General features: G+C 53.2%; 2 protein-coding genes and 1 non-coding gene across 8 annotated transcripts; 2 read left to right on the top strand and 1 right to left on the bottom strand.

The window, feature by feature from the left end:
• The first annotated feature begins 4,579 nt into the window (after nucleotides 1-4,579).
• On the top strand, nucleotides 4,580-9,002 carry ZNF688 (zinc finger protein 688). Of its 2 annotated transcripts, XM_066275691.1 has the most exons (3): nucleotides 4,581-6,339; nucleotides 6,636-6,749; nucleotides 7,848-9,002. In XM_066275691.1, exons 1-3 carry the CDS (start codon nucleotides 6,144-6,146, stop codon nucleotides 8,366-8,368), a joined length of 831 nt encoding a protein of 276 aa, XP_066131788.1. In that variant the 5' UTR covers nucleotides 4,581-6,143; the 3' UTR covers nucleotides 8,369-9,002. The 2 variants fall into 2 exon arrangements, with proteins under 2 accessions (XP_066131789.1, XP_066131788.1); XM_066275692.1 differs by lacking the exon at nucleotides 6,636-6,749 and having other exon boundaries at nucleotides 4,580-6,339.
• Nucleotides 9,003-14,654: 5,652 nt separating this feature from the next.
• TRNAR-GCG (transfer RNA arginine (anticodon GCG)) lies at nucleotides 14,655-14,730 on the bottom strand. The gene has a single exon. It is a non-coding gene; the product is annotated as a tRNA-Arg (tRNA).
• A 383-nt stretch (nucleotides 14,731-15,113) lies between these two features.
• On the top strand, nucleotides 15,114-25,304 carry LOC136334873 (zinc finger protein 764-like). 5 transcript variants are annotated; one of them, XM_066275690.1, is made up of 4 exons: nucleotides 15,114-15,707; nucleotides 19,332-20,689; nucleotides 20,881-20,991; nucleotides 21,776-25,304. In XM_066275690.1, exons 2-4 carry the CDS (start codon nucleotides 20,494-20,496, stop codon nucleotides 22,687-22,689), a joined length of 1,221 nt encoding a protein of 406 aa, XP_066131787.1. In that variant the 5' UTR covers nucleotides 15,114-15,707; nucleotides 19,332-20,493; the 3' UTR covers nucleotides 22,690-25,304. The 5 variants fall into 5 exon arrangements, with proteins under 5 accessions (XP_066131787.1, XP_066131782.1, XP_066131786.1 ...); XM_066275685.1 differs by having other exon boundaries at nucleotides 19,249-20,689; XM_066275689.1 differs by having other exon boundaries at nucleotides 15,114-15,727; nucleotides 19,249-20,689.
• Nucleotides 25,305-25,649: the final 345 nt, after the last annotated feature.

Genomic DNA, 25,649 nt, shown 5'->3' with positions numbered 1-25,649 from the left:
CCAGTGACCCCTTGCTCAAGCCAGCAACGACCTTGGGCTTCAAGCCAGCAACCCTATACTCAAGTTGGTGAACCCGAGCTCAAGCGGATTGATCCAGTGCTCAAGCCAGTGACCTTGGGGTTTCTAACCTGGGTCCACTGTGCCACCACCTGGTCAAGCAATAAATAAAATCTAAAAAAGAAAACATTTATTAAGTACCTTACTTCGTGCGGGGTTCTACACTAAGCACTTAGCTAAATCTGGAGGCCAGAAGATGCCTTTTGTTAAAGAAAATAACACAGGCCTCAAATGGTGATACTCATGCCAAAAGTCCATGATATCAAACCTAGCTTTTTTTTTTTTAATTTTTAAATTTTTTATTTTTGTATTTTTCCGAAGGTAGAAGCCGGGAGGCAGTCAGACAGACTCCCGCATGTGCCCAACCCGAGATGCACCTGGCATGCCCACCTGGGGGCGATGTTTTGCCCATCTGGCCCTTGTTCCGATGCAACTAGAGCCATTCTAGCGCCTGAGGCAGAGGCCATGGAGATGTCCTCAGCACCCGGGCCAACTTTGCTCCAATGGAGCCTTGGCTGCGGGAGAGGAAGAGAGAGAGAGAGAGGAAGGAGAGGGGGAAGGGTGGAGAAGCGGATGGGCGCTTCTCCTGTGTGCCCTGGCGGGGAATCGAACCCAGGACTTCCACTCACTGGGCCAACCGGCCAGGGCCAAACCTAGCTTTTTTTTTTTTTTTTAGCGTTTTAAATTCACTTTAGATAGGAGAGAAAGAAAGAGAGAGAGAGAGAGAGAGAGAGAGAGAGAGAGAGAGAGAGAAGTGGGGGTTGGAGCTGGAAGCATCAACTCCCATATGTTTCTTGACCAGACAAGTGCAGGGTTTCAAACAGGCGACCTCAGCATTCCAGGTTGACGCTTTATCCACTGCGCCACCACAGGTCAGGCCAAACCTAGCTTTAATATTGATACTTGATCTAATTGCAGTTTCAACCTTTCCCAGAAACATAATCTCAATCAACCAAAACGAAATTTTCTGATCAACCACCAGTAAGGTAATCTACTAGATGGGCCCCTCTCCATCCCTTCGCTTCCCTTCCCACCTCCTACAGAGGCAATCTAGGAAATAAAAACTTTCCCCTTCACACATACACAGGCGCGCGCGCGGTGTCCTGTCCCCAGAATAATCCTTCCTTTTCTTGCTAATAGAATCCTTGCCCCAACCTTTTTCTTATAAAATCTTTCCATATGTACATCCCCTTGGAGCGCCCTTCTAGTCACTGGACGGGATGCTGCCCAGATATATGATTCGCTTAATAAAGCCAATTAGATCTTCAAATGTACACCTAGTTTTTTGTCCCTCCGATTCTGCGTCTGAAAAGGGGAAGACATCTGTGGCCTCCGGGCATGGGTCAAATCCAGTACCCAGTGGGGACCTGCTCCCGCCACCGGGGTGAGGTTAGCCCTCCGCGAGCACCCAGAGCGGGGTGCTGGAACAGACCCACCCAGCCACACACCCACACAACGTCCGCCCGCCCCTACATCCGCCCGAGTTTTCCCCTCCAAGCCCCGGACATCCAGACCTGCCTGTAAGAGGACTCATGGAAACAGCTGAAGGGAGTAGCCTCAACCAGTCAAAAACCCCTCTCTGATCTCCAGTCCAGGAAAGCCAAATTGAGAGACCAGGCCGGCCCTCAGTGCCCGTCGCCTGCAGACCCGTCGCTCCTCCACAGTCAGCTTTCAAACAGGCCGCCCCGGCCGCACCAATCACAGCCTCCCTTCTTGCCGCCCGCTGTCCAATCAGCGCGCGCCATCTAGGGTATCTTGGCCGGGGGCGGGGCCAGCCGCCCGTCCGCGTGCCCCCGTACGGAACGGCGGGTGAGCAATGGACGTGTCGGTCGGAGCGGTGCCGCCTTGGCTTAGGGCCGGACTGGAAGCCCTCGTGGACTTTTTCTGAGGGAAGTCAGGGAAGCTCTAGCGTTTCCACAACCCTGGAAGCCTCTCCGCGAAGTACCGAGGGGCTTCCCACGGCGCCGCCCGGTAGATGTGCCGGGGAGGCCGGGCGCGGCGTAGGGAGAGCAGTCCAGGGGCCCCGAGCTCGTGGCCGTGCACTTCTCCCCCGAAGAGTGGGGGTGTCTGCGGCCCGTCCAGACGGCCTGGACCGGGACGTGCTGCGGGAGACCTACGGAAGGAGGGTGGATGGTCCTAGAGAGGGGTGGCCTGGAAGTGTGGGGCGCCGAGAAAGCAGCCGCACCCTCCCCTCCTCGGCTCTCAGCCGAGCCCATTGTTTCCCATCGCAGGGTTTTCAGGCCCCACACCCGCTTATATCTGTTGGGTGGAAGGCGAGGTGGAGGCGTGGAGCCACGGGCCCAGGATCCAGAGTGTGACAGCCGGGCAACTGTCAGCAGAGGCGAGGGAAAGGTCGCACATACTTCACCTTGAAAACCCTTTCTCCCTTCTCCACTCGGATTCTCAACACACACTGTCCCCTGCAAAGCCCCAGCGTGTCTCCCTGCACCTCATCTCTAGAAAAGTTCCTCTCTCTGCAAAATAGGCTCAACGGACCAACTAAACTGGGATTTACAGTACCACTTAATCATGCTGGACAACCCCAGTTTAATGCAAAATAGAGCATGAGTTCCAAGGCAGCTAAGGAAAAGGGGAAGTACATGTGATTTGATTTTTGCTTTGATATAATGAAGACAGATGTTCCTTTTGGTTATTAATTATGTGGGTCACCGGGTAATGAATAATGCTATTCATCACAGGCGTTTTAAAAAAGAATATTTGTTTTTCCGGCAGCTATAGTATCATAAATGTCTATTCCCAGAAGGTGTTTGGTGGAAGCTAGAGAGCAGTCCAAGCGTAGACTTTTTGATAATGGACTTTGGCGGCACCTTGGGAGGTCAAAACAAAGAGATGGAACATGGGAGTGGCTCTCAGAGGGGCTGCCATCACAACGCTGCCTGCCCAGAGCTTTATTAGAACTCTAGGTGGAGCTCCATTAAGACTGGGCTCACCTGACCAGGTGGTGGCGCAGTGGATAGAGCGTCGGACTGGGATGCGGAAGACCAAGGTTCGAGACCCCGAGGTCATCTGGTTTGAGCAAAAATTCACCAGCTTGGACCCAAGGTCGCTGGCTCAAGCAAGGGGTTGTTCAGTCTGTTGAAGGCCTATGGTCAAGGCACATATGAGAAAGCAATCAATGAACAACTAAGGTGTCGCAATGCGCAATGAAAAACTAATGATTGATGCTTCTCATCTCTCCGTCCCTGTTTATCCCTCACTGACTCTCTCTCTGTTTCTGTAAAAAATATATAAATAAATAAAAAAGACTGGGCTCAAGGACACCCCAACCAGCAGACCATCCTACTCTTGCCCAGATTGCCCTACTCTTGCCCGGATTGTGGCTGCAGCTTCAGCTATCTCTCCCTCCCCTGTGACCAGAATCAAGTTCATTTCACCCAGCACAAATACTTGTTCCAGCATAATTCAGCCAGACAGGTAAAAAGCCCTACTCCTGCCAATTGTGGGCTACACTTCTGACAGAGGGATTCTTGGCTATACACAGGCAGGCTCACGCTGGGGGGAAGCCCTCTCAGTGTCCAGACTGCAAGTTACTTCACTAATCCCTACCTGCCGGCTCTCCACCAGCACAAGCACGCAGGTGAGAAGCCTAACAGCTGTCCCAGCTGCCTCCGTTCTGCCTACACCTTTCTGCTGGCTATCCACAGGTGTGCACACACACTGGCCAGAAGCCTGTCTCCTCAGTCATCAGCATATCCACTCTTAACAGCTGGCCCTTCCTGCCCCAAGAGTGGGAAAGGCTTCAACAGTGGGCTTGTCACTCTGGCAAGAGCCCAAGGTGGTAGCAGCCTGCAGTGGGGTTATCAGAACCACTCCCTGTTTTGGGAGACCAGGATCCTTCAGTTTATTTCTGGTACTTTACAGCTATATTTTAAGAGTGTGGGTGATAGAGCTCTCAGGAGATGAGTAGAGTTTTCTCTGGAAAGGAAGAGGCAAGATTTACATGTTTGGGGTTAAGGAGAGCAAATGGGTATTTAAGGGAAACAAAGCTCTGTGTTAAGAAATGAACAGTGTGCCTGACCGGTGATGGCACAGTGGACAGAGCGTTGCCCTGGGACGCTGAGGACCCAGGTTCAAAACCCTAAGGTTTTGAATGCGGCTTGAGTGTGGGGTCTTTGCTTGAGCATGGGGTCATATACATGATCCCAGGGTTGCTGGCTTGAGCAATGGGTTCCTGGCTTGGCTGGAGGCCCCCCAACCAGGCACGTGTGAGAAGCAATCAATGACAAAGTGACTCAGCTACAAGTTGATGCTTCTCATTATCCTTCTCCCTTCCTGTCTGTGTCTGTCTCCTTTTTCTCCCGCTAAAAAAAAAAAAAAAAAAAAAAAGGAATGAAGAACTGACACTATATGGATAAACCCTGAAAACACTACGTTAATGACAAACCAGGCCCTCTCCTTAGCGCGGTTGGTTAAGAGCCTCCTCCTGAAACAAGGTTTGATACCACCTCCCACCCACCCTGCTCAGGGCACACACACGGGAAACAACGAAAAAACGCATGACTGAGTGGAACAACAAATGAATGCTTCCCTTTGCCCTGCCCTCTCTCTCCCTCTCAAAAAAAAAAAAAAAAAAAGACAAGCCAGACAGGAAAGGCCACATAGTGTACAACTCCGTTTATATGAAATATCCAGAAGCAAATCCACAGAGACAGAAAGCAGATTAGTGATTGCCGATGGACTGCAGAAAGGGAAGAATGGAGTGGCTGTTCAGTGGGTAGGGAGTTTCCTTTAGGGGGTGAAAGTAGTGACGGTTGTACAAGGTAAATGCACTAAATGCCACTGAGTTGTATAGTAATATAGCCGATGTGTACGTAATGGTTTATGGAATGTGTATTTTACCACAATAAAAAATTGTGTACTGTCTGGAAAGTGTGCATAAGGAAACATTCCGGGATAATGTCAGTGCCCTGTATTTTGTTTGATAATATGGTTGTATACATGTCAAAACTTGGCGAATTTTACAATGAAGATCTGTGCTTTTTATTGTATGTACAATATAATTCAAGTTAATAAAAAGGGTTAAATATGTAGTTGCCTTTGGAACAGGGGAAAGGGTAGAGGGGACTGCTTTATTCATTACAAAACTTCTGTAGCACTTTTTAAAACTCATACACAATTAATTAATTAATTAGGAAAAAATGTAATTTAAAATTTCCCGTTCCAATTCGAACCTCACCAAACACATTCCTCCGCCCGCTGCTCCAGTCCAGAAGCTGAGCGAGCCGAGCGGGGTGTGCAAGGGGTCGGGGTGGGCTCCACAGCTGCGGTCGCGACTGGAAACGCGTACCTGCTTTCTACCTCGGCTGTCGCCAGGGTTTGGCCAGAGTGCGAGCGTCTTCCCGCAGGGACCGGAGATCGGCTTCCGCCGTCGGGAGGTTTGGAGGGAAGACCGTCAGGAACACAATCCCGGACACACACGCCAAGGTCCCCCAAGGGTTGCTGACCCAGCGCGGGCGCCCTCTCCAACGCCCAGCCCGTCCCCGACCTCGCGGCGCAGCCGCTTCCTGCGCTCGGGGCCAATCACAGGCCGCTGCGCGGTGCCCGCAAAGGGAGGCGCTGGACACCGCCGGCCCACCCACCTTTTTTGAAGGCAAGAAGGCACCCCACGATCTCCCCTGCGTTCCTTCTTCCCCCTAAAAACGCACCTTCAGCAGCCATTTTATTTGAGGGCAAGTGGATGATGAGACCCGGGAAGCCAGACGGGCGCCATGTTTGATATGATCCAAGGACGGCGCCCTTAATAGCAGTCAGTGACAACTGAAGCCAGGATGTCGCCATATTTTCTGAAGGCACCTTCCGGGTCCCTCAACCCGGGTGTCTATGGCCAAGCTGCCAAGAAGTGAATAAACACCCAGGGGGTTGGTTTGTCCCCGTCAGAACCCTCGAATCCCTACCCTCGCAGCTGGTCCCCGCTGCTTCAGTCCCTGCGGCTGCGTACGGACGGCAGGGCTGGCAGGGACCGCGGCCTGTGGAAGCCATTCCCGCGGACGACGAAAGCTCAGCCGGGAGCGGGGAGGCGGTGGCCCCGGGGACAAGGCGGCCACAGCTCGGGGCTGGGAGGCCCCATGGCGCCGCCCCCAGCCCCACTCCAGGCGCTGACAGCTGGGGAGACCCGCCCTGGTTGCGAGAAGCCTGGGTCCGTGAGCTTTGCGGACGTGGCCGTGTACTTCTCCCCCGACGAGTGGGGGTGTCTGCGGCCCGCGCAGAGGGCCCTGTATCGGGACGTGATGCGGGAGACCTACGGCCACCTGGGCGCGCTCGGTGAGGCCCGGTCAGAGCTCCCCCCTCCTCCACTGGGGTTCACGGAGGAGATGGTAGAGAGGGACTCCGAGGACTGTGAGCCCTAATTCCAACAGCACCAGCCACCTCCAATTCCCAGGGCTTCAGGTACCCCCTGGGGAGTTCTTCCATCGGAACCCACTTCCTTCAGGCAGGGAGCATTGAGACTCGATCCACGTTGAACGTTAGTTCTGAGGAAGTGCCCTCACCCTAGCCAGGGGTGCCATCTTCCCAGGGCAGCCTCTGGGGCTAGCACTGTGATCCCTGTTCTCTCCCAGGATTCCCAGGCCCCAAACCAGACCTCATCTCTTGGATGGAACAGGAGAATGAGGCTTGGAGCCCAGCCGCCCAGGATCCTGAGGAGGGGGAAAGCGTGGGAGGAGCTCGGAGAGGTGAGGGACTGTCCCAGTTCTCCTCGCACCTAGCACCTGGCACTCCCGGGCTTCCTGTCTAGCAGTGTTTTTTTCTCAGATCCCCACTCCCAGCTTCCCTAAAGGAGTGACAGAGCCACCCAATGTGGGATAGTAGAGGAAAGGAGGCAGACTTGGTCTGAAGTTTTCAGAACTTGAGACCGGAGCAGGAAAAGCAGGAGCCCGAGTCCAACACACAGGTTTCCAGGTCCCGGCTGTAGAAAACACCACTCATTCTCCCCTTTTCAAGAACTAAAACCCCCTGTGAATGGAAGTGACTTCAAATCTGCCTTTCACATTCCTCAAGCAAAGCAAATGCCCAGTAAAACATGAGAAAATGCCCAATAGTTGACAATTTGGCTCTTCTCCCCTAGTCATCCTCTAGCACAGGGGTCCCCAAACTACGACCCACGGCCGCATGCGGCCCCCTGAGGCCATTTATTCCGCCGCCACACTTCTGGAAGGGGCACCTCTTTCATTGGTGGTCAGTGAGAGGAGCATAGTTCCCATTGAAATACTGGTCAGTTTGTTGATTTAAATTTACTTGTTCTTTATTTTAAATATTGTATTTGTACCTGTTTTGGTTTTTTTACTTTAAAATAAGATATGTGCAGTGTGCATAGGGATTTGTTCATAGTTTTTTTTATAGTCCGGCCCTCCAATGGTCTGAGGGACAGTGAACTGGCCCCCTGTGTAAAAAGTTTGGGGACCCCTGCTCTAGCAGAAAGATCTCCAGCAAATAAGTTTTCTCCTCTTTAAACATCTTACTCTATAGAAAATTTAAAAAACCACACTAATAATACTGCTTATTGAGCATTTACTAGGCGCTTAACATGCTTCTACTGATTTTAATGCAACAACCCTATAAAGAAACCGTTATAATTCCCATTTGACACATGAAGAACCAAGGCCCAGATGAGTTACTCAAGTTGAGATTTGAACTTGTTTACTGTCCTTCAAAGCCTGTGTCTTAATCACTGGGCAGTACTTTTGTGGCACTTCTTTAAATAAAAGCATCCCAAACCCCGAGACAGTGTAAACAAAGGTGTTTTACAATGTGTCTTGATTCCTGTTTCCCAGGAGATGCCCCCAATAAGAAGGAAGAGGAACCCGAAGAAGTACCAGGAGCCAAGGGACCCAGAAAACCTCCTGGGAAGGCTCGGCCTGGGGAGCTGGTTAAATACAACCCTGACTCGGCCATCAGCAAGGCCTCAGCCAGAGCACAGCCCCCGACGAACGCTGCCTGGGACCAGAGCACAGGTGCGCAGCCCCTGGTCCCGGTGCCCACCGTGGGCTCTCAGGCCGGCCAGCGGCGCCACGTGTGCGCGGACTGTGGTCGCCGCTTCACCTACCCCTCGCTGCTGGTCAGCCACCGGCGCATGCACTCGGGAGAGCGGCCCTTCCCCTGCCCTGAGTGTGGCATGCGCTTCAAGAGGAAGTTTGCAGTGGAAGCGCACCAGTGGATCCACCGCTCCTGCTCTGGGGGCCGGCGGGGCAGGAGGCCTGGAATCCGGGCTGTGCCTCGAGCCCCGGTGCGGGGTGACCGCGACCCGCCCGTGCTGTTCCGGCACTACCCGGACATCTTTGAGGAGTGCGGGTGAGTGGCTCCCATGTGTGGGGCCGAGCCTGACCTCGGCGATAAGGACTGACTGGCCCTGCGGGAGGCTCCTAACTCACGGACTTGGGGACCCAAATTCACCCCTTGGGCTTCCCTCGAGGATCCCTCCAGTTTTCAAACATGTAAAAAGGAAAGTGCCTGTAAAGATTCAAATAGATGAACCTTGACACCCCTCTCCCCAGTCTTTCTAAAAAAATGAGGATAGTGAGAGGCTAGACTTTTCTCAATGTTATTTCAGTAGCAGGTGCAACCAAGATCTTTTCCACTGTCTCAAAAAACCCTCCCTTGCTGCTTACCTACTTGAGAGGTAAATGCGGAGAGGACTAAGGCCCGGGGAAGGGGCCTAGGTGGAGGGCGCGGGCAAGCCCGGGCTGGCGGACTGCAGCAGGAAGCCCAGGAAGTGGAGTAGGTGAACAGAGCATAGAAGCCCCAGCACAGAGCTAGTGTCTGCCTACACAGGGTACCGCTGGGAAGCCCCGCGTCCTCCCAGCCTAACTCCCTCGTCTATACTGTGGGGATTCCTAATACCTACCTCAAAAGAAAGGGTTACTGTGAAGACTGAACTTTAACAAAATAGTATGTACGACTTAGTAAATGTGCAATAAACGTGTGTTGAAAGAGTGAATTATTGACATTTTACACTTCAGAAAGACAAAGGAGACAGGGCGCGGATAGCAGTGGCCATGTTTTGCAGACGAGTAAACTGAGGCTCAGAGAGATGAGGTGATTTTCTTTCTTTTTTTTTAAGCAAGTGAGAGAGACTGACAGACAGACATGAAGGAAGAGAAATGAAAAGTATTAACTTGTTGTTGCGGCACCCTAGATGTTCATTGATTGCTTCTCATATGTACCTTGACCGGGGGCTCCAGCCGAGCCAGTGACCCCTCGCTCAAGCCAGCAACCATGGGCTCAAGCCAGGGACCTTTGGGCTCAAGCCAGTGACCTTGGGCTTCAAGCTGATGACCATGGGGTCATGTCTATGATCCCATGCTAAAGCCAGCGACCCTGAGCTCAAGCTGGTGAGCCTGCGCTCAAGCTGGATGAGCCCATGCTCAAGCCAGAGACCTCGCGACTTTGAAACTGGGTCCACAGTGTCCCAAGTTGACACTCTATCCACTGTGCTACCGCCTGGTTAGGCGAGGTGATTTTTTTCAACATCTCACTGCTTTAAAGCAGCAAAGCTGGAAGCTGACACAGAGCCCAGATACTTCTCCCATTCTGTCTGAGCAGAACAGAGTCAGGGGCTCGGGTGGGCGAGAGGCGAGAGCGGAGAGCTGAGCAGGAACCAGCAGGACAGCAGACAGCAGCACCTACAAAACAAGGGTTCCGGCCCTTAGTTCCCAGCAGAGAGCGGCCCTCCTTTGGAGCTAAGGGTGGCTCCTCTGGGCTCAGGGCTCAGCGCGGCCGCCTGGGGGAGTCGGCAGGAAAGCTGAGAGCCCCACCAAAGCCAGTGACCTTCACTAAGAAAAGGACCGTCACTATTCAATGACCTTCTGTTGGAAATAAGGGGATTTCAGGCTGAGGAGGGCTGACTTCAGTCTGTCATTCAACAAACAACATCTGAGGCCTCTGGGGGCATGCTGACTCAGGAAAGAGTGATTGGGGCTGTGATGAAGGGTGCCCAGCTTGACCTGTGGTAGCGCAGTGGATGAAGTGTTGACCTGGGATGCTGAGGTCTCTGGTTCAAAACCCTGGGCTTGCCCAATCAAGGCACATATGGGAGTTGATGCTTCCTGCTCCTCCCTCTCCTCTCTCTCTTTTCTCTCTCAAATGAATAAAGTCTTTGAAAAAAGAAAAGAAAAGAAAAAACAAAGGTGTCCAGAGGCACCGCCAACCTGTCCTGGTTGGTGATATACCAGGAGATGCATCTTGGAACAGGAGAGGGTTGTGCCTCCCAGAGAATATTAGGTAGTAATTGGTGTGTGGGGAGACTGTCAGGCAAAGGGAGCAGCAAGGGATCCTTGTCTCATAAAAAGGATAAAAATGGACACAGTATGCCTGACTGGTGGTGGCACAGTGGACAGAGCATCAACCTGGGACACTGGTCCTAGGTTCAAAACCCCGAGGTTGCTGGCTTGGGCGTGGGCTCATCCTGCTTAAGCACAGGCTCACCAGCTTGAGCATGGGGTGGCTGGCTTGAACATGGGGTCAGTGACATGACCCCGTGGTCACTGGTTTGAGCCCAAGACTGCTGGCTTGAGCAAGGTGTCACTCACTCTGCTGGAGCCTCCCGGTCAGGGCACATATGAGAAGCAATCAATGAACAACTAAAGTGCTGCAGTTACAAGCTGATACTTCTCAACCCCCTCACCCCAAAACTGACCCCGTGTTGAGGTAAAAGTGTGGTCTCTGGAGTCAGACTATCGGGGTTAAGATCCTGAGTCACTTTTTAGCTATCCAATCTTAGGCAAGTCACTTCTTACCCCAAGTCACCTCTCTGTGCCTTAGTTTCTTCATCTGTAAAACCTGAATAATAATAGTATCCTCCTCATAAAATTGCTGTAAAGATGAAATGAGAATATGGAAGAGTACCTTGTCCATCAGTGTTTAATAAGCACCAGTTATTGTTATTATTCTAACCAATACAAAACAGGATGTGAGGAAGACCAAGAGGAGACCTAGGCAGGTCTTCTGAAACAAGAAGTGCTTCAAACTGGCCTTGAAGGAGGAGAAAGACTTCAACCAGGATAGGCACGAATAAGGAATGACAGTAGTTCTACTTGACTGAAACATAAGGAACTATGTAATGAATAATGGAGGACAGACGCAGCAGGGAGGTGGGCGCCACGCTGGAAGGGCCACGGATACCAGCAGAGGAGCTTAAAGGTTACTGTCAGGCACTGAGGAGCCATAGAAAGTTCTTGAGCAGGAGCAGGACTGTTTGACAGGTACTGTCAGAAAATGTCAACAGTTTGGAGTGTGACCTGTGGGAAGAGACAACACTAGAGGCCTGTTGGGCACCTGCTCCCAGACAGAGCTGGTCAGGAGCTGGGACCAAGCTAAAGAGCAAGACCTTTTCTTGCAGTTGTTGCTTCCTGACCTTGGAACTGGGAAGAAAGATACCCATGAGACTTCTGCCACAGAATCTGCATGGCTCAGCCACGGACAATACGAGCCGTGAACAAGGGAGTCCCAGAGGTTTCAAGCATGGAGAGCTGGACCAGGGAGCTGGGCAAGGAGCAGTCAGGAGTGGGAGGGTGGGAAGGCCAAGGGCTGACCAGGCCTGGAGAGGGGCGAGGCAAAGAGAAGGGAGAGCTGGTGAAAGGAGGGGGAGCAGAACCAGGCACAGTGTGTCAAGCACAGCACTGCCCACCAAGGTCAGCATGAGGCGCAGGACGAGTGCTGTACGCTCTTTCTTTCTCATTTATGTATTTAACAGACATCTAGGAAGCATTTACTATGTACTGGGACTATTCTGTGTGCCATGATATAGCAGGGAAGGCAGACATAGAAATCCTCTTGGAACTTACATTTGAGTAGGATGAGGAGACAGGTGACAAGCCAATATACGTATAAATAAGAGAAGGTACTCTATTGCAAATAATAAGCACTACAGAGGAACTAAAACAGAAAATGTGCTGAAAGTGCCTGCTGCAGTGGGATACCTAGGCTGGACTTGGTGCAGAGGAGATATTTGAACAGAATTCCAAATGATGAACAGGCCTGGCCTGTGGTGGTGCAGTGGATAAAAGCGTCGACCTGGAATGCTGAGGTTCCCAGTTCGAACCCCTGGGCTTACCCGGTTAAGGCACATATGGGACTTGATGATTCCTGCTCCTCTCCCTTTCTCTCTCTTCCCTCTAAAGTGAATAAAGCCTTTAAAAAGAATTAAGAAAAAAACAAAACAAATGATGAACAGGAGCCAAGGGGAAACAAGTCAGCCAGGCAAGATGTGGGAGTTGGGGAGGGCAGGGTTTCAGAGGCTGGGGTGAAGGGCGGGGCGGGGTTTCTGAACAGAGGAGACAGCAGGTGCCAGGTCCTTAGGTAAGGATGAGTTTGGGTGAGGTGCAGAAAGGACACTGGTGGCGGGTTGAGGAACTGAGCAGAGATTTACAGATGAGCATGGAGTGGGGGGAGGGTATGGGTCATAGAACTCTTATTTGTCATATGCAAAATTTGGATTTAGTTCTAAATATATTGGGAGGTGGCCCTGGCCGGTTGGCTCAGTGGTAGAGCGTCGGCCTGGCGTGCGGGAGTCCCAGGTTCGATTCCCAGCCAGGGCACACAGGAGAAGCGCCCATCTGCTTCTCCACCCCTCCCCCTCTCCTTCCTCTCTGTCTCTCTCTTCCCCTCCTGCAGCGGAGGCTCCACTGGAGCAAAGTTGGCCCGGGCACTGGGGACAGCTCCGTGGCCTCTGCCTCAGGCGCTAGAATGGCTCTGGTTGCAACAGAGCAACGCCCCAGATGGGCAGAGCGTCGCCCCCTGGTGGGCATGCCGGGTGGATCCCGGTGGGGCGCATGCGGGAGTCTGACTGCCTCACCATTTCCAACTTCAGAAAAATACAAAAAAAAAGAAAAAAATATATATATATTGGGAGGTCACTGGGTGGTTTTGTTTTGCAGTAAAATATATACATAATAGAACCATTTTAAATATTTTTAGGTGTACAGTTTAGTGGTATTAAGTACATTCACACTGTTGTGCAACCATCACCACCATCCCTCTCCAGAACTTTTCATCTTCCCCAGCTGAAACTTTGCACCCATTAAACAATAATGCCCCTTGTCCCCTCCCCCCAGCTCCTGGCAACAACCATTCCACTTCCTGAAGTGTCATGACGCTTAGATGAGTTAACAAACAAAAACACTTAGAACAGAGTCTGGCATATAGTAAGTGATCAATCAAGGTGAGCGGTGATCATTAGTCTCCGTCATAGCACAGAGCCAATTACAGCTCTTGCATAGTCAGCCATTGTTCTGTTAGGAGAGCTTAGAACTGGGAAATCAGGGTGCACATATAAGTGGAATATTAAAACAATGAGCCCTGTCATCCGTAACTCATCTAATTTTTAAATGCAATCAGCCATTAAAATTTGGAAAACAAGAAAAAAATGTTTATGCAATCATATTTTAATGAATTAAGAATTCAGCTAACTTTAAGGTCAGCAGTGGTCAGTAAAGTAATTAATTTTTTTTTTTTACAGAGACAGAGTCAGAGAGAGGAATAGATAGGGACAGACAGGAAGGGAGAGAGATGAGAAGCATCGATCATTAGTTTTTCATTGCAAAACCTTAGTTGTTCATTGATTGCTTTCTCATATGTGCCTTGACCTGGGGGCCGTCGCATACCGAGTAACCCCTTGCTCGAGCCAGAGACTTTGGGTCCAAGCTGGTGAGCTTTGCTCAAACCAGATGAGCCCGCACTCAAGCTGGCAACCTCGGGGTCTCGAACCTGGGTCCTCCGTGTCCCAGTCCGACCCTCTACCCACTGCGCCACCGCCTGGTCAGGCAAGTAAAAATATTTTTTAAAAAATTTTATTTATTGCCTGACCTGTGGTGGCGCAGTGGGATAAAGCGTCGACCTGGAACACTGAGGTCGCCGGTTCGAAACCTTGGGCTTGCCTGGTCAAGGAGCATATGGGAGTTGATGCTTCCTGGAGCTCCTCCCCCTTCTCTCTCTCTCTGTCTCTCTCTCTAAAAAATCAATAAATAAAATTAAAAAAATTTTTATTTATTGATTTGAGAGAAAAACATTGATTTGTTGTTCCACTTATTTATGCATTCACTGGCTGATTCTTATATGTGCCCTTGACTGGGGATTGAACCTGCAACCTTGATGTTATCAGGACGACGCTAATCAACTGAGCTACCCAACCAGGGCTCTAGTAAATTAAAAATATTAATGTTGCTTTTCTGCAATCGGCCTGGAGGAAGAGGCGGGAGGTGGTGGAAAAGGCCCGAATTTAGGTGTGAAGACCCAGAGTCTCTAAATGGCTGCCTGACCTTGGGTAACAACGGATTCTTTTTTTTTTTTTTTTTTTTGCTTTTTGCTTTTTCTGAAGCTGGAAACGGGGAGAGACAGTCAGGCAGACTCCCGCATGCGCCCGACCGGGATCCACCCGGCATGCCCACCAGGGGGCGATGCTCTGCCCCTCCAGGGGGTCGCTCTGCCGTAACCAGAGCCACTCTAGCGCCTGGGGCAGAGGCCAAGGAGCCATCCCCAGCGCCCGGGCCATCTTTGCTCCAACGGAGCCTTGGCTGCGGGAGGGGAAGAGAGAGACAAGAGGAAGGGGGGGGGGGGTGGAGAAGCAGATGGGCGCTTCTCCTATGTGCCCTGGCCGGGAATCGAACCTGGGTCCCCCGCACCGCAGGCCGACGCTCTACCGCTGAGCCAACCGGCCAGGGCCAACAACGGATTCTTCGTTTCATCCTCTGTGAAAAATGGACTGGACAGCAGAGAGGTATTGGGCCCAGTATCCTCAAAGATCTAGTCAACCTGTGGAAATTCCAGATCTAGGTAATAGACATGTACAGAGATACATAGAAACATCAACTGACAATTTCTGGAGAGATATTTAGGAAACTTAAAGGAGGGAGTAAGACTTCACAGAATATTTATTCATACCTATTAAATAAAAAAAGCTGAGAAACGGTTTGCTAAAAAAAATATTTTTTTATGAACGCCGGTCAGGGAGTGGTTCCCCTTGCGGGGATTAGGAAGTGGACGTCTGGCCAGCAACCCCCAGAACGGTGGCCGCGTTTCCCTCTTCGCTAGACCCCTGTCGCCTCCCTCACTCACGCACCCCAGGCCCACCTTTCGCGCGCCAGACACGGGAGGGCGAAGTGGCTGCGGCCATCTTAACTCTGGGCAAGAGTGTTGTCAAGGCTGCTTCCGGAACAGGAAGCGTTCTAACCCGAAGGGGTTAATAAACCAGGTCATCAACAGCCGGCCGACAGTGAAACTGTTAAATGTCTTTCTGTAAAAGGGAAAGACGCTAGAGTACCACTATCTTTTCTAAGGGCGCCCAGAGTTTCTCGGTCCGAAGACCACCGAGTTCGCGTAACCAGTGCTCAGCGTCCTAGAGCGGCCCCATGCAGAGATAGTTCCGGTCTCCTAGGTTCAGAGGCACAGGGTCTCCGGAAACCGAATTTCCAGCAGTATTCCTCCATGGAGTGGGCCTGGGCCGGGCTTTCTCCCGGCGCCTGCTCCTGGCTTTCCACAGAGGCGCCCGCGAAGGCCCGGCCGGAAGGAAGACGAGGGTGGAAAAACCAGAAGCCGTGAGCTACGTGGAGGAGGCCGCGTGTTTCTTCTCCGAGGAGTGGGTTGTCTGCTGCCCGCCTAGAGTTCCCGGGACCCGGACGTGATGCACCTGGACGCGCTCCGTGAGAGCCGGCCGTCCCTGGTCTTTGAAAAGGGAAGGGGGCGGGTGGGATGGGCAGGGTGCCTGACTTGCCTCCACTGCTGCCCCAGGAGACTGCTCCTGTGATTCCCTCCAGATCACCCTAAACTGAAATTCATAACCGAGCGCCCCGACACACTTCTCCAGGATTTTTTGCAAAAGAATTCAGAACCTGTGCCACGACGCGAAGGCCCATGACACGCTAACTTCCAGTTCAAACCAAGTTTCTTCCTACAGGAAGAGCGGTCCCAGTTGGCTCCAGCTAAATTGGATCTTTGGTTTTTGGACATGCTGTTAGCTCAGTGAGCCTATGCTCTTGCTGCTCTCTATACACTACACCTCCAAATCTAATATCCCTCAATGCCCTTCTCATATGCTGTTTCCAAGAAATTCCTCCTGGAGCTCTTCTGCCCCATGCTGAAAATAGAATTGTGGCTCTGTGTCTGTATAGACTTTAGCAGCGTTGGCCCAAATGTCCCCATACCTGTGCCAGCAGAGCTCTTACTTGACATCGCTCTCCCTCAGTGTAAATGTAGAGTTTAGTGTAAAACTTAGATTTTTAAAAAAATTCATTTTTAGAGAAAGAGGAGGCAGAGAGAGAGAGAGAGAGAAGTAGGAGAGGAGCAGGAAGCATCAGCTCCCATATGTGCCTTGACCAGGCAAGCCCAGGGTCTCAACCAGCGACCTCAGTGTTCCCAGTCGACATTCTATACACTGCACCACCACAGGTCAGGTGGGGTTTAGTGTAAAACTTAGGGCAGGAACGTGATCTTGGTTTATCAATGCCTCCAACACCTGGAAGATCTTGGTGCCTGGCAAGAAAAAATTTCCTGAGTGGTTAGGGTTCTTCCCCAGGATTCCCAGCCCTAAAACAGCCCTCCTGGATAGAGCAGGAGACCCAGCTGTGGGGTGCAGATGCTCAAGACCCCCAGGAGGGAGGAAACCTGGGAAAGACTGAAAGGTGAGAAGTGGGGGCCAAGGTGAGAAGCTGGACGGGAAAATGTTTTGTTCAGCAAGAAACATCATCTAGGCCCTGGCCGGTTGGCTCAGTGGTAGAGCGTCGTCCTGGCGTGTAGAAGTCCCGGGTTCGATTCCCGGCCAGGGCACACAGGAGAAGTGCCCATCTGCTTCTCCACCCCTCCCCCTCTCCTTCCTCTCTGTCTCTCTCTTCCCCTTCCGAAGCCGAGCTTCCATTGGAGCAAAGATGGCCCGGGCGTTGGGGATGGCTCGGGCGTTGGGGTTGGGGATGGCTCCTTGGCCTCTGCCCCAGGCGCTAGAGTGGCTCTGGTCACGGCAGAGCGACCCCCCCCCCTCCCCGAGGGGCAGAGCATCGCCCCCTGGTGGGCAGAGCGTCGCCCCCTGGTGGGCGTGCCTGGAGCATGCAGGAGTCTGTCTGTCTCTCCCAGTTTCTAGCTTCAGAAAAATACAAAAAAAAAAAAAAAGAAACATCATCTACATGTTCCTTAGTAATTAAAAAATGTTTTTTGTTGATTGATCTTAGCAAAGAGAAAGGAAGGGGGGAGAGAGAGACAGGAACATAGTACTGTACCCGTTTGTGCCCTGACAGTGGATTGAACCTCAACCTCTGTGCTTCGGGATGATACTCTAACCAACTGAGCTCTTTGGCCAGGGCTTGACCCGAATTTATCATACCCACTGGAGACTGAATTTTTTTTTTTTTTAATGTGAGAGGAGGGGAGGTAGTGAGACAGACTCCCGCATGCACCCTGACCAGGATCTACCTGGCAACCTATCTGTGGCCAATGCTTGAATCCACCAAGCTATTTTTAGGATGACACACTCAGACCACCCAACCCATCCTCAGTGCCTGGGGCCAGTGCCCAAACTAATCAAGCCACTGGCTGAGAAAGGGGAAGAGAAGCAGATGGTTGCTTCTCATGTGTGCCCTGGCTAGGGATTGAACCCAGGACATCTTCCTGCTGGGCCAGTGCTCTATCCAGTGAACAAACCAACCATCTTAACCTCTTTCTCAGTTGACTTTGAGGCATCTAATGGCCCCATGATCAGGTCATGCTGTATGAGTCAAAACTCTATGTCAGTTGCAGTGTGAATTCAAGCTTAGGATGAAGGCAGTTCACCTTTCTGTCTCTGGGCCCTGTAACAGCTACTCCTCTGGTTGATCGTGAGGTAGGTGAGAATATTCCTGGCTCATGAGCCCTTCAATTGGCCAGCACAGTCTAGGGGGGAGCTTCCAGGGGCTAGGTATCCATCTGAATGCTGCCACTGGGAAGGTTGGTTCTGTCACCTGAACATAAGTAGACCTTGGAGAAGTAACTGGCAAGTTTTGAATCTGCTATGTTTCACAGAAGCCACTCAGAAAAACAATACATTTGGCTTGACCTGTGGTGGCGCAGTAGATAGAGCATTTACCTGGAATGCTGAGGTTGCAGGTTCGAAACCCTGGACTCGCCTAGTCAAAGCACGTATGAAAAGCAACTACTACAAGTTGATGCATCCCGCTTCCCTCCCTTCTCAGTCTAAAATCAATAAATAAATTTTTAAAAATATATATATTTGGGAAGGGTCAGGAGAAGGAGTCTAGTAGTTGTCAGGAGCCCCTGGGATCAGAAACACCTGGTCTATAAACCTGTGACCAAGACTTTCCCACTGCCCCAGCCCACCCTGTCTGCATCCAGCCTTATCACCTGGCACTAATGCAGCACCCTCGTCCCTGTCCCAAGTGCAGTCGTGCTCTGCCATCCCCTCTGCCCAGTGCACGCTCTGGAGAGGGACCCTTTGCAGCTAGCGTGACACTCGCCTCCACCTCAGCTAGTACCTTTCATGCTACATCCTGACTCAGGCAAGCGACCCTAACCCCTGTCCCTGCTGTGGGAGTGGCTTCAGCCAGAGGCCCGCCAGCCTGCTGCTGTGGGGCAAGCACGCACTAGATACAGGGTGTCAGGCAGAAGCCTCAGGAAGGCCTTTGGAAGTGTTGGTGGCAAAATGACACCAGGTGTTAGACATCAGTTCAGCAACCTTGGTACTTGAGTTCTAGCTAAGAAAGAATTCGGAGTCAAGATTCAAACTACAAGAGAAAGTTTCTTTAGAAAGTCATAGAGTTAGAAGGAAGCCGTAGGAGAAATGGGCTCAGGAAATGAGTTACAGACACAGAAGAAGGGCCCTCGGAGCTTAGGGGAGGTAGAGGGAGAAAGAGAGAGAAACGCCTTGAGAAATGGGAAAGAGGGCAGAAAGGTGCAGGTGTGCTCCTTTCTGGGAAAAGAACACACGCAGGGTCCCTGTCGTAAGGGCTTTTATCACAAGGTCTCCAAAGAGGCCCCCAATAGACTATTCATCAGCTTTTCGGGTGGGCCCCCTCAGGGTCATGGTCTCCACCTATTGGTTGGCGCCAGGGCAGGGAATCAGTAGTCAATGCAGCTGGTCCTGATGCCAGCCGTACCAGTTGCTCTGTCTGATTTTGCTACTTCTCTGGGCCTGGAGCAGAAACACAGCTGAGGCCTAGATGTCATCTCTGGGGGTTAATGCTTAGTTTTGCCCATTGCTAGGCACCTGGGACTCTTGCCCCGGTGATGCTCTGCCCCTGGATAATCGTCCCTATTCTGCTCACGCCTAACTCTACTACATCCAGACCAGCCTGAACCTGCTCAAGATGTGATGTGCAAGAAATTTCCAAGAAATGTGTGACGTGCCGTGACTGATGTAGCTGGGCCAAGGAAAAGGATCAAGCCTTCTTAGGGCAGGGTGTTTATGAAGCGATGCGGGGGCACAGTCAATAAATATGCACAATGAGAGAGGTTGGTTAGTTTGTCTATTTTGAGAGGGAGATCTAGAGATGGAAATGATGGGGGGAGTCGGTGCCATTTGCTGAGTTAAAGACCCTCAAATGGGGGAGGTTGAAGAAAGGGGTGAGTGCATCCTGAGCCACGTCAAGTCTGAAGTCCCTGTGGGACATCCATGCAGAGACGAAGGGGCAGATAGTTCCCTGCTCAAGAGCAGTAAAGAGCCAGGCTAGAGGCAAATGGTGTAGCTATGTTGGGGGCGTCCTCCGGGGGAGGGGAAGATTGCAGAGGGTCCTTCGACCTTTATTCAGACCTCACCCTCCTCTCCCCTAGCTGCCTTCTCCATCTCCTAAAATTAAAGCTCCCAGAATTTCAGGCTGGAACAACCTTCCAATAGAGAACGTTCTCTTTTACCCTCCCCCCTTTTTTTTTATTTTTATCCTCAACATTTGGGAAAAGGCTGCTGTCACCCAGTGATGGGCCAAAGCCCAATTATAAACGGCCCAGCCAGGAGAAATCACGCCCGAGTTCCCGAAGGCGGGGCGGGCTGGGTCAGGGCTTGGAACCGGCGGTGGCCCAGCTCCGACCACCCGCCTCGCCGGGTCAGTCCTCCAACCCCGCCCAGGCTGCGCTTCCCCGCGCGGTGGGGCGGGGAGCGGCGCGGGGACATGGTGGCCCGGTGGCTCCCGGGCGTGGCGTGGCGTGGCGCCTGCTCCCGCACTGGTAGCCGACGGCCGTTTCGGTGGAGGGCTGGCGACCGAGCCACCCGGAGGCCCCGGGATGGCGTCATTTGGACCAAACTGCGTTGGAGCCAGGTCTGCGAGGCCGCGATTCCGCCATTTCTCAGGAAGGCGTCCTCCGGTCCTGATTGTGTCCCTTCAGTCACCACCTCTTAGCTTCTAGCCACCCTGGTGGTCCCCGGGGAGGCCGCTTCCTGCGGCCCGCGGCCCGACCTTCGGACCGGCGCTCCCAAGCACGTGGGGCCCCGCGGACCCGGGGGCCGGCGCTTCCATGGCGCCGCCTCCGGCCCCGCTCTGCGCCCGGGAACAAGGGGAGGTCGCGCGCGAGGGGAGAAGCCCCGACCCCGTGAGCTTCGCGGACGTGGCCGTGTACTTCTCCCCCGAGGAGTGGGGGTGTCTGCGGCCCGCGCAGAGGGCCCTGTACCGGGACGTGATGCGGGAGACCTACGGCCACCTGGGCGCGCTCGGTGAGAGCCCCACCGCTCGCCTGGCCCCCGCATCCTCGTGCGCCCGGCCCAGCCTCGGGGCCTCGCATCCTTGGGCGCCCGGCCCAGCCTCCGGGCCCCGCGCGGGAGTGTGAGATCCTAGGCCCCGACGTCGGGACCGCGGGGTGGGCGGCGGCCAACCGGCAGCGTGGGTTTGCGTTCTTCTCCCCCAGGATTTCGAGGCACCAAACCCGCCCTCATCTCCTGGGTGGAGGAAGAGGCCGAACTCTGGGGTCCAGATGCCCGAGATCCAGTGGCGGGAGAGTGTCTGACAGAAGACCCAGGTGAAGTACTGGGGACTCCGTCTCCTGGGGACATGCTTGGGACCTGACCCATCCTGCTACCCTCTGCCAACTCCTTATCCTGCGCTTTAGTTTCTTCCCTGAAGTGCTTTCCCAGCTAAGGAGGTTAGGCCTGGCCGCCGCCTAGCTTCAGGATTCAGCCTGGAAAGGGGCTGAGTGTGACCAGGCTCTGCTGGGGCGCGGGGCCTCGGCGCAGATCTGAGCCCTCTCATCTAGCTGGTCTCTGAGCTCTGTCGAGTTCCACCTCATCCCTCCTGTTTGCCTGCATCTGGCTCCTCGGCCCCTCCTGTGTTTTAGTTCGCTTTCTTTTGTGCTATTTTTACATGCTGTAAAAAGCTCCCTTGCTCTTGGCTTTCACTGTTTCTTGTACTTCATCCTGGCAACGGGTTGCACCATCCCAGCCCCCTGAACTTGGTTCAGCCGGGTCAGGTCTCTGCTGTTGCTGCTCCTGCTGCCTGAGGCATCATCCTGAAGCATCCACTTATCCAGCTGGAATCTTTTCCGCCTACCCCACCCTCCGCGTTTCCCCAGCCCTGAGCTAGAGTCTACTGTTGCTTCGTACTCTCCCTGTCGCTTTTCTTTCTGTCCTTCGCAGCTGAAGAAGAGGTGTCGCTCCAAGCTCCTGCTGGGACCCTGTGTGTACTGAGCTGAGTCCCAGAGGCAGCTCTGGGTCCAGAAGGTGGCTTCTCTGTCACCATATGGGGTGTGGGATTCAAGGACCAGGATAATAAGCCAGGGTCTGAGCTCTTCCCTTATTTCCCAGCAGATTCCAGAAACAAGGAAGGGAAAGGACAAAGAGAAGGCCCGGGGGCACTGGAGAAGATCCTTTCTTGGGCTGCTCAGCCTCTTGGGCCGAAGGCTCTCAGACCCCCTTCTGCTGGGACCCTTTACAGTTTGGAGCAGCCGTCCAAGGTGTCCCGCCGGGGTCGCCCCCCACTCTTTGCCCACCCGCCTGTCCCAAGGGCAGACCAGCGTCACGGTTGCTACCTGTGTGGGAAGAGTTTTGCCTGGCGCTCCACGCTGGTGGAGCACCTGTATACCCACACGGGTGAGAAGCCCTTTTCTTGCCCTGACTGTGGCAAGGGCTTCGGCCAGGCCTCCTCCCTGAGCAAGCACCGCGCCATCCACCGTGGGGAGCGGCCCCACCGCTGCCCCGACTGTGGCCGTGCCTTCACCCAGCGCTCTGCCCTCACCACCCACCTGCGGGTCCACACGGGTGAGAAGCCTTACCGCTGTGCTGCCTGCGGCCACTGCTTCAGCCAGAGCTCCGCCCTCTACCAGCACCAGCGGGTGCACAGCGGCGAGACCCCCTTCCCCTGCCCCGACTGCGGCCGCGCCTTTGCCCATGCCTCAGACCTACGGCGCCACGTGCGCACCCACACCGGCGAGAAGCCCTACCCATGCCCAGACTGCGGGCGCTGCTTCCGACAGAGCTCTGAAATGGCAGCCCATCGGCGTACTCACAGTGGGGAACGCCCCTACCCCTGCCCTCAGTGTGGCAGATGCTTTGGCCAGAAGTCAGCCATGGCCAAGCACCAGTGGGTCCATAGGCCTGGTGCCGGGAGACGCAAGGGCCAAGGTGGCAGTGCGTCGCCTGTGCCGCTGGCCCCTAGCCGAGGAGGCCTGGACCCCCCTGTGGGCTTCCAGCACTACCCAGAGATATTCCAGGAGTGTGGGTGACGCCTCAAAGGAGAAACGACAAAGGGTGCAGATCTGAACATTCCCCGGGGCCCAGGCTGACATCAGTGCCGAGCCTCTGGGGGGCTCCAGGGAGGCCCTAGAATTCTTTGTAAGAGTTGGACCAGGGGGACAAGGCCATCTTATTTTAGGCCATTACTAGCTTGATATGCTGACACCTCACTTTCTCCTGTCCTAGACTCTAGAAGCCCTCTTTGCTGAGTTAGGGCTGAGGTCAGAACTCCCAGTAGATGTCTGCTGTGAGAAGAAAAAGCCGTTTGGCAACTTAGGTGTGTTAAGAGGATTGAGGTAGAAGGGAACCTTATTTTACCCGTTGTCTTTTTACTGCGGAAGTTAATAACTGATGCCCATGTACTGAATCGGGCCTGCAGCTCTCTTATTTTGGGGGCCTAATCAGAATTTTAAAATGTTACAAATTATTGGTTAAGATTTCACACAAAAACATAGGTTTCTGACTTCTCTTGAGAAAGCCAAAGATTTGGCAACTACCTAAACTCCCACAAAATCACAGCTGGCGGGAGCTGGAAGAAGCTGTCCCCTTTGGATGGAGCTGGAGCCCACGCTCTTGGTTTTGGCCTGTCGCCTCTCCTCATCGGCTCCTGAGCAGCAGGAGCTGGCGCTCATGGCTGGGCCGTGTCTCTGGCCGAGCCGGCCCTCTCCCTCTGGTGTTTTCCCACGCGTTCTCATGACCTGTTGGGCTCCTCTGGTCTCTGGCGCTTGTACAGCGTGGTCTGTCTGTAGCATTCACGTTTTCCCAGACCAGGGGCTCGGGTAGACAGCAGTATATATGTAAAAGGGTGGCAGGAGAGAAGTAAAAGCAGGCTTTATTTTATATCTTGCTTGCATTGCATTTTGTGACTTACAAAGTACTGTCTTGTCCATGAACTCATTTCACCCTCATAACTGCCTGAGGGAGGGAGCGTCCTACCTGGACAGGACAGCCCGGTCAGGAAGAGGCAGTCAGGACTGAGTCTTGCCCCAAACCAGTGGGATTTTTTTTTAATTTTTTTTTTTTGTATTTTTCTGAAGCTGGAAATGGGGAGAGACAGACAGACTCCCACATGCGCCCGACCGGGATCCACCCGGCACGCCCACCAGGGGCAACGCTCTGCCCACCAGGGGGCGATGCTCTGCCCCTGGGGGGGGGCATCGCTCTGTCGCCCCAGAGCCACTCTAGCGCCTGGGGCAGAGGCCAAGGAGCCATCCCCAGCGCCCGGGCCATCTTTGCTCCAATGGAACCTCGCTGCGGGAGGGGAAGAGAGAGACAGAGAGGAAGGGGGAGGGGTGGAGAAGCAGATGGGCGCTTCTCCTGTGTGCCCTGGCCGGGAATCGAACCCGGGACTTCTGCACGCCAGGCCGACGCTCTACCACTGAGCCTACCGGCCAGGGCCCAGTGGTATTTTTTTGTGTCAGACCACAGCACCGTCTCAGCCGCTCCTGGTTTGAAGAGGAGGGCCCTGAGAGCGCCCTCCAGGCCTGTTGGGCTCCCTTGAGAGAGCCCTGTAGCTCAGGCCTTAGCCACCCTAGACCCAGCCAGGAAGGCCGCCTCATGTGTTAGAACTGGAAGAGATCTGAGCTTTTGCAGTTGAGGACACTGAGACAGGGGAAGGCTAAGCAACCTGCCCAAGGTCACAGACACAGAGATGGCAGGGTTCTTGGCTTACTATTGTCTCTACCACATCTGAATTTCTTGCCAGTGTCTCAGCCAGGATTCTAGAGGCAGCTGCCCGCCCCTTTTTGAGGGCACCCTGGCACTGACCGGGGCTGGGGCAGGCCAGCCCAGTGTCAGTGAAGCCAGGTCTGAGTGACAAAATGGCCACGTAGCAGACCAAGGCAAGGGAGAATCCAAACCGAGCAGCGAGTTGAGGGCAAACCAAAGTGGAGCTTGATCTTCACTCTCGAGGTGCTCACCATCATGAGCCAAGGGGAGCGAGGCGCAAACACTGGGATTCGCCAGCGGGAACCGGACTCACCTAGATTCCCAAGCTCTGCACACAGTCTCCCCATGGGACTCCACTATTCTACTCTTTCGTGGTCGGAGCCAGCCTTGTCCAGGTGATGGGAGCAGCCAGCCACGGGCATCCTGACCTGCCTCTCTCTGGTCAGGATGACCCTTCACCTCGAGGAGGAGGAGGAGGCGGGTTGTGTCCTCTGCTGGCCTGCGTACACTTGCCTCTACAGAACTCAGCCCCATGTCTGGCCTGGCTTAGAGAGGAAGAAACCAGATTTGTCAACATGGAGAAACTTCTAAAGAAAGAGGTAGAAGATTTGGGGAAAAGACTCTTCAAGTGAAGTAATGAACTGACTTGATGCCAACCTCGTCTTTAAGTCAGGCCACCTGGAATTTTTGAGGGGGATTGGCTTGTGTACCACCTTGTCATAAAGTGGGACATGGTGTGAGAAGAGGCACTTTGTAGGTGCTACCTTTGTACCAGCTTTTAATTCCCTAGAGAAGCCAGTGTACTTATTGCTCCTCCTGTCACTTAACCCTCTGGACTGTCGGGAAAGCGCAGCTTGAAATACCAGTTCTCAGCTAGACTCCAAGCCAGATTTGGACCCTAGCCTCAGCTTGCCAATTAAAGGTGCCGTAATTATTACTTTCTCTGAGAGCTTTGAAGTTTGCAAGGCTTGGTTAAAGCCCGGACACCAGACCCAACTCTTCTGCTTCCTGCCTTTGTGACCCAACTTTCCACCGTTAAATTTAGTGTCATAGAATGCTTAAGCTTCAGTCCCACTCCATTCTTAGCTCCTCAATTCTTGGCATGAGTACTTCCACCAAAGTCAGGGCTGTCTCTATTACTGCAAGTCTTTGAGGCTCAGAACCTGAAGCAATTAAGTCAGGAAGAGGAGTTTTCTAGAGCTTCACTGGAGAAATGCTTGTTTGTACCAGATACGATCCCATCCATATGGTCAGTGTGAGAGGTCAGGCCACGAGTACATGT

This window comes from Saccopteryx bilineata, chromosome 4 (assembly GCF_036850765.1).
Source record: "Saccopteryx bilineata isolate mSacBil1 chromosome 4, mSacBil1_pri_phased_curated, whole genome shotgun sequence".
In the NCBI taxonomy this organism is placed as follows: domain Eukaryota; kingdom Metazoa; phylum Chordata; class Mammalia; order Chiroptera; family Emballonuridae; genus Saccopteryx; species Saccopteryx bilineata.
This window is presented reverse-complemented; position numbering and strand designations above follow the sequence as displayed.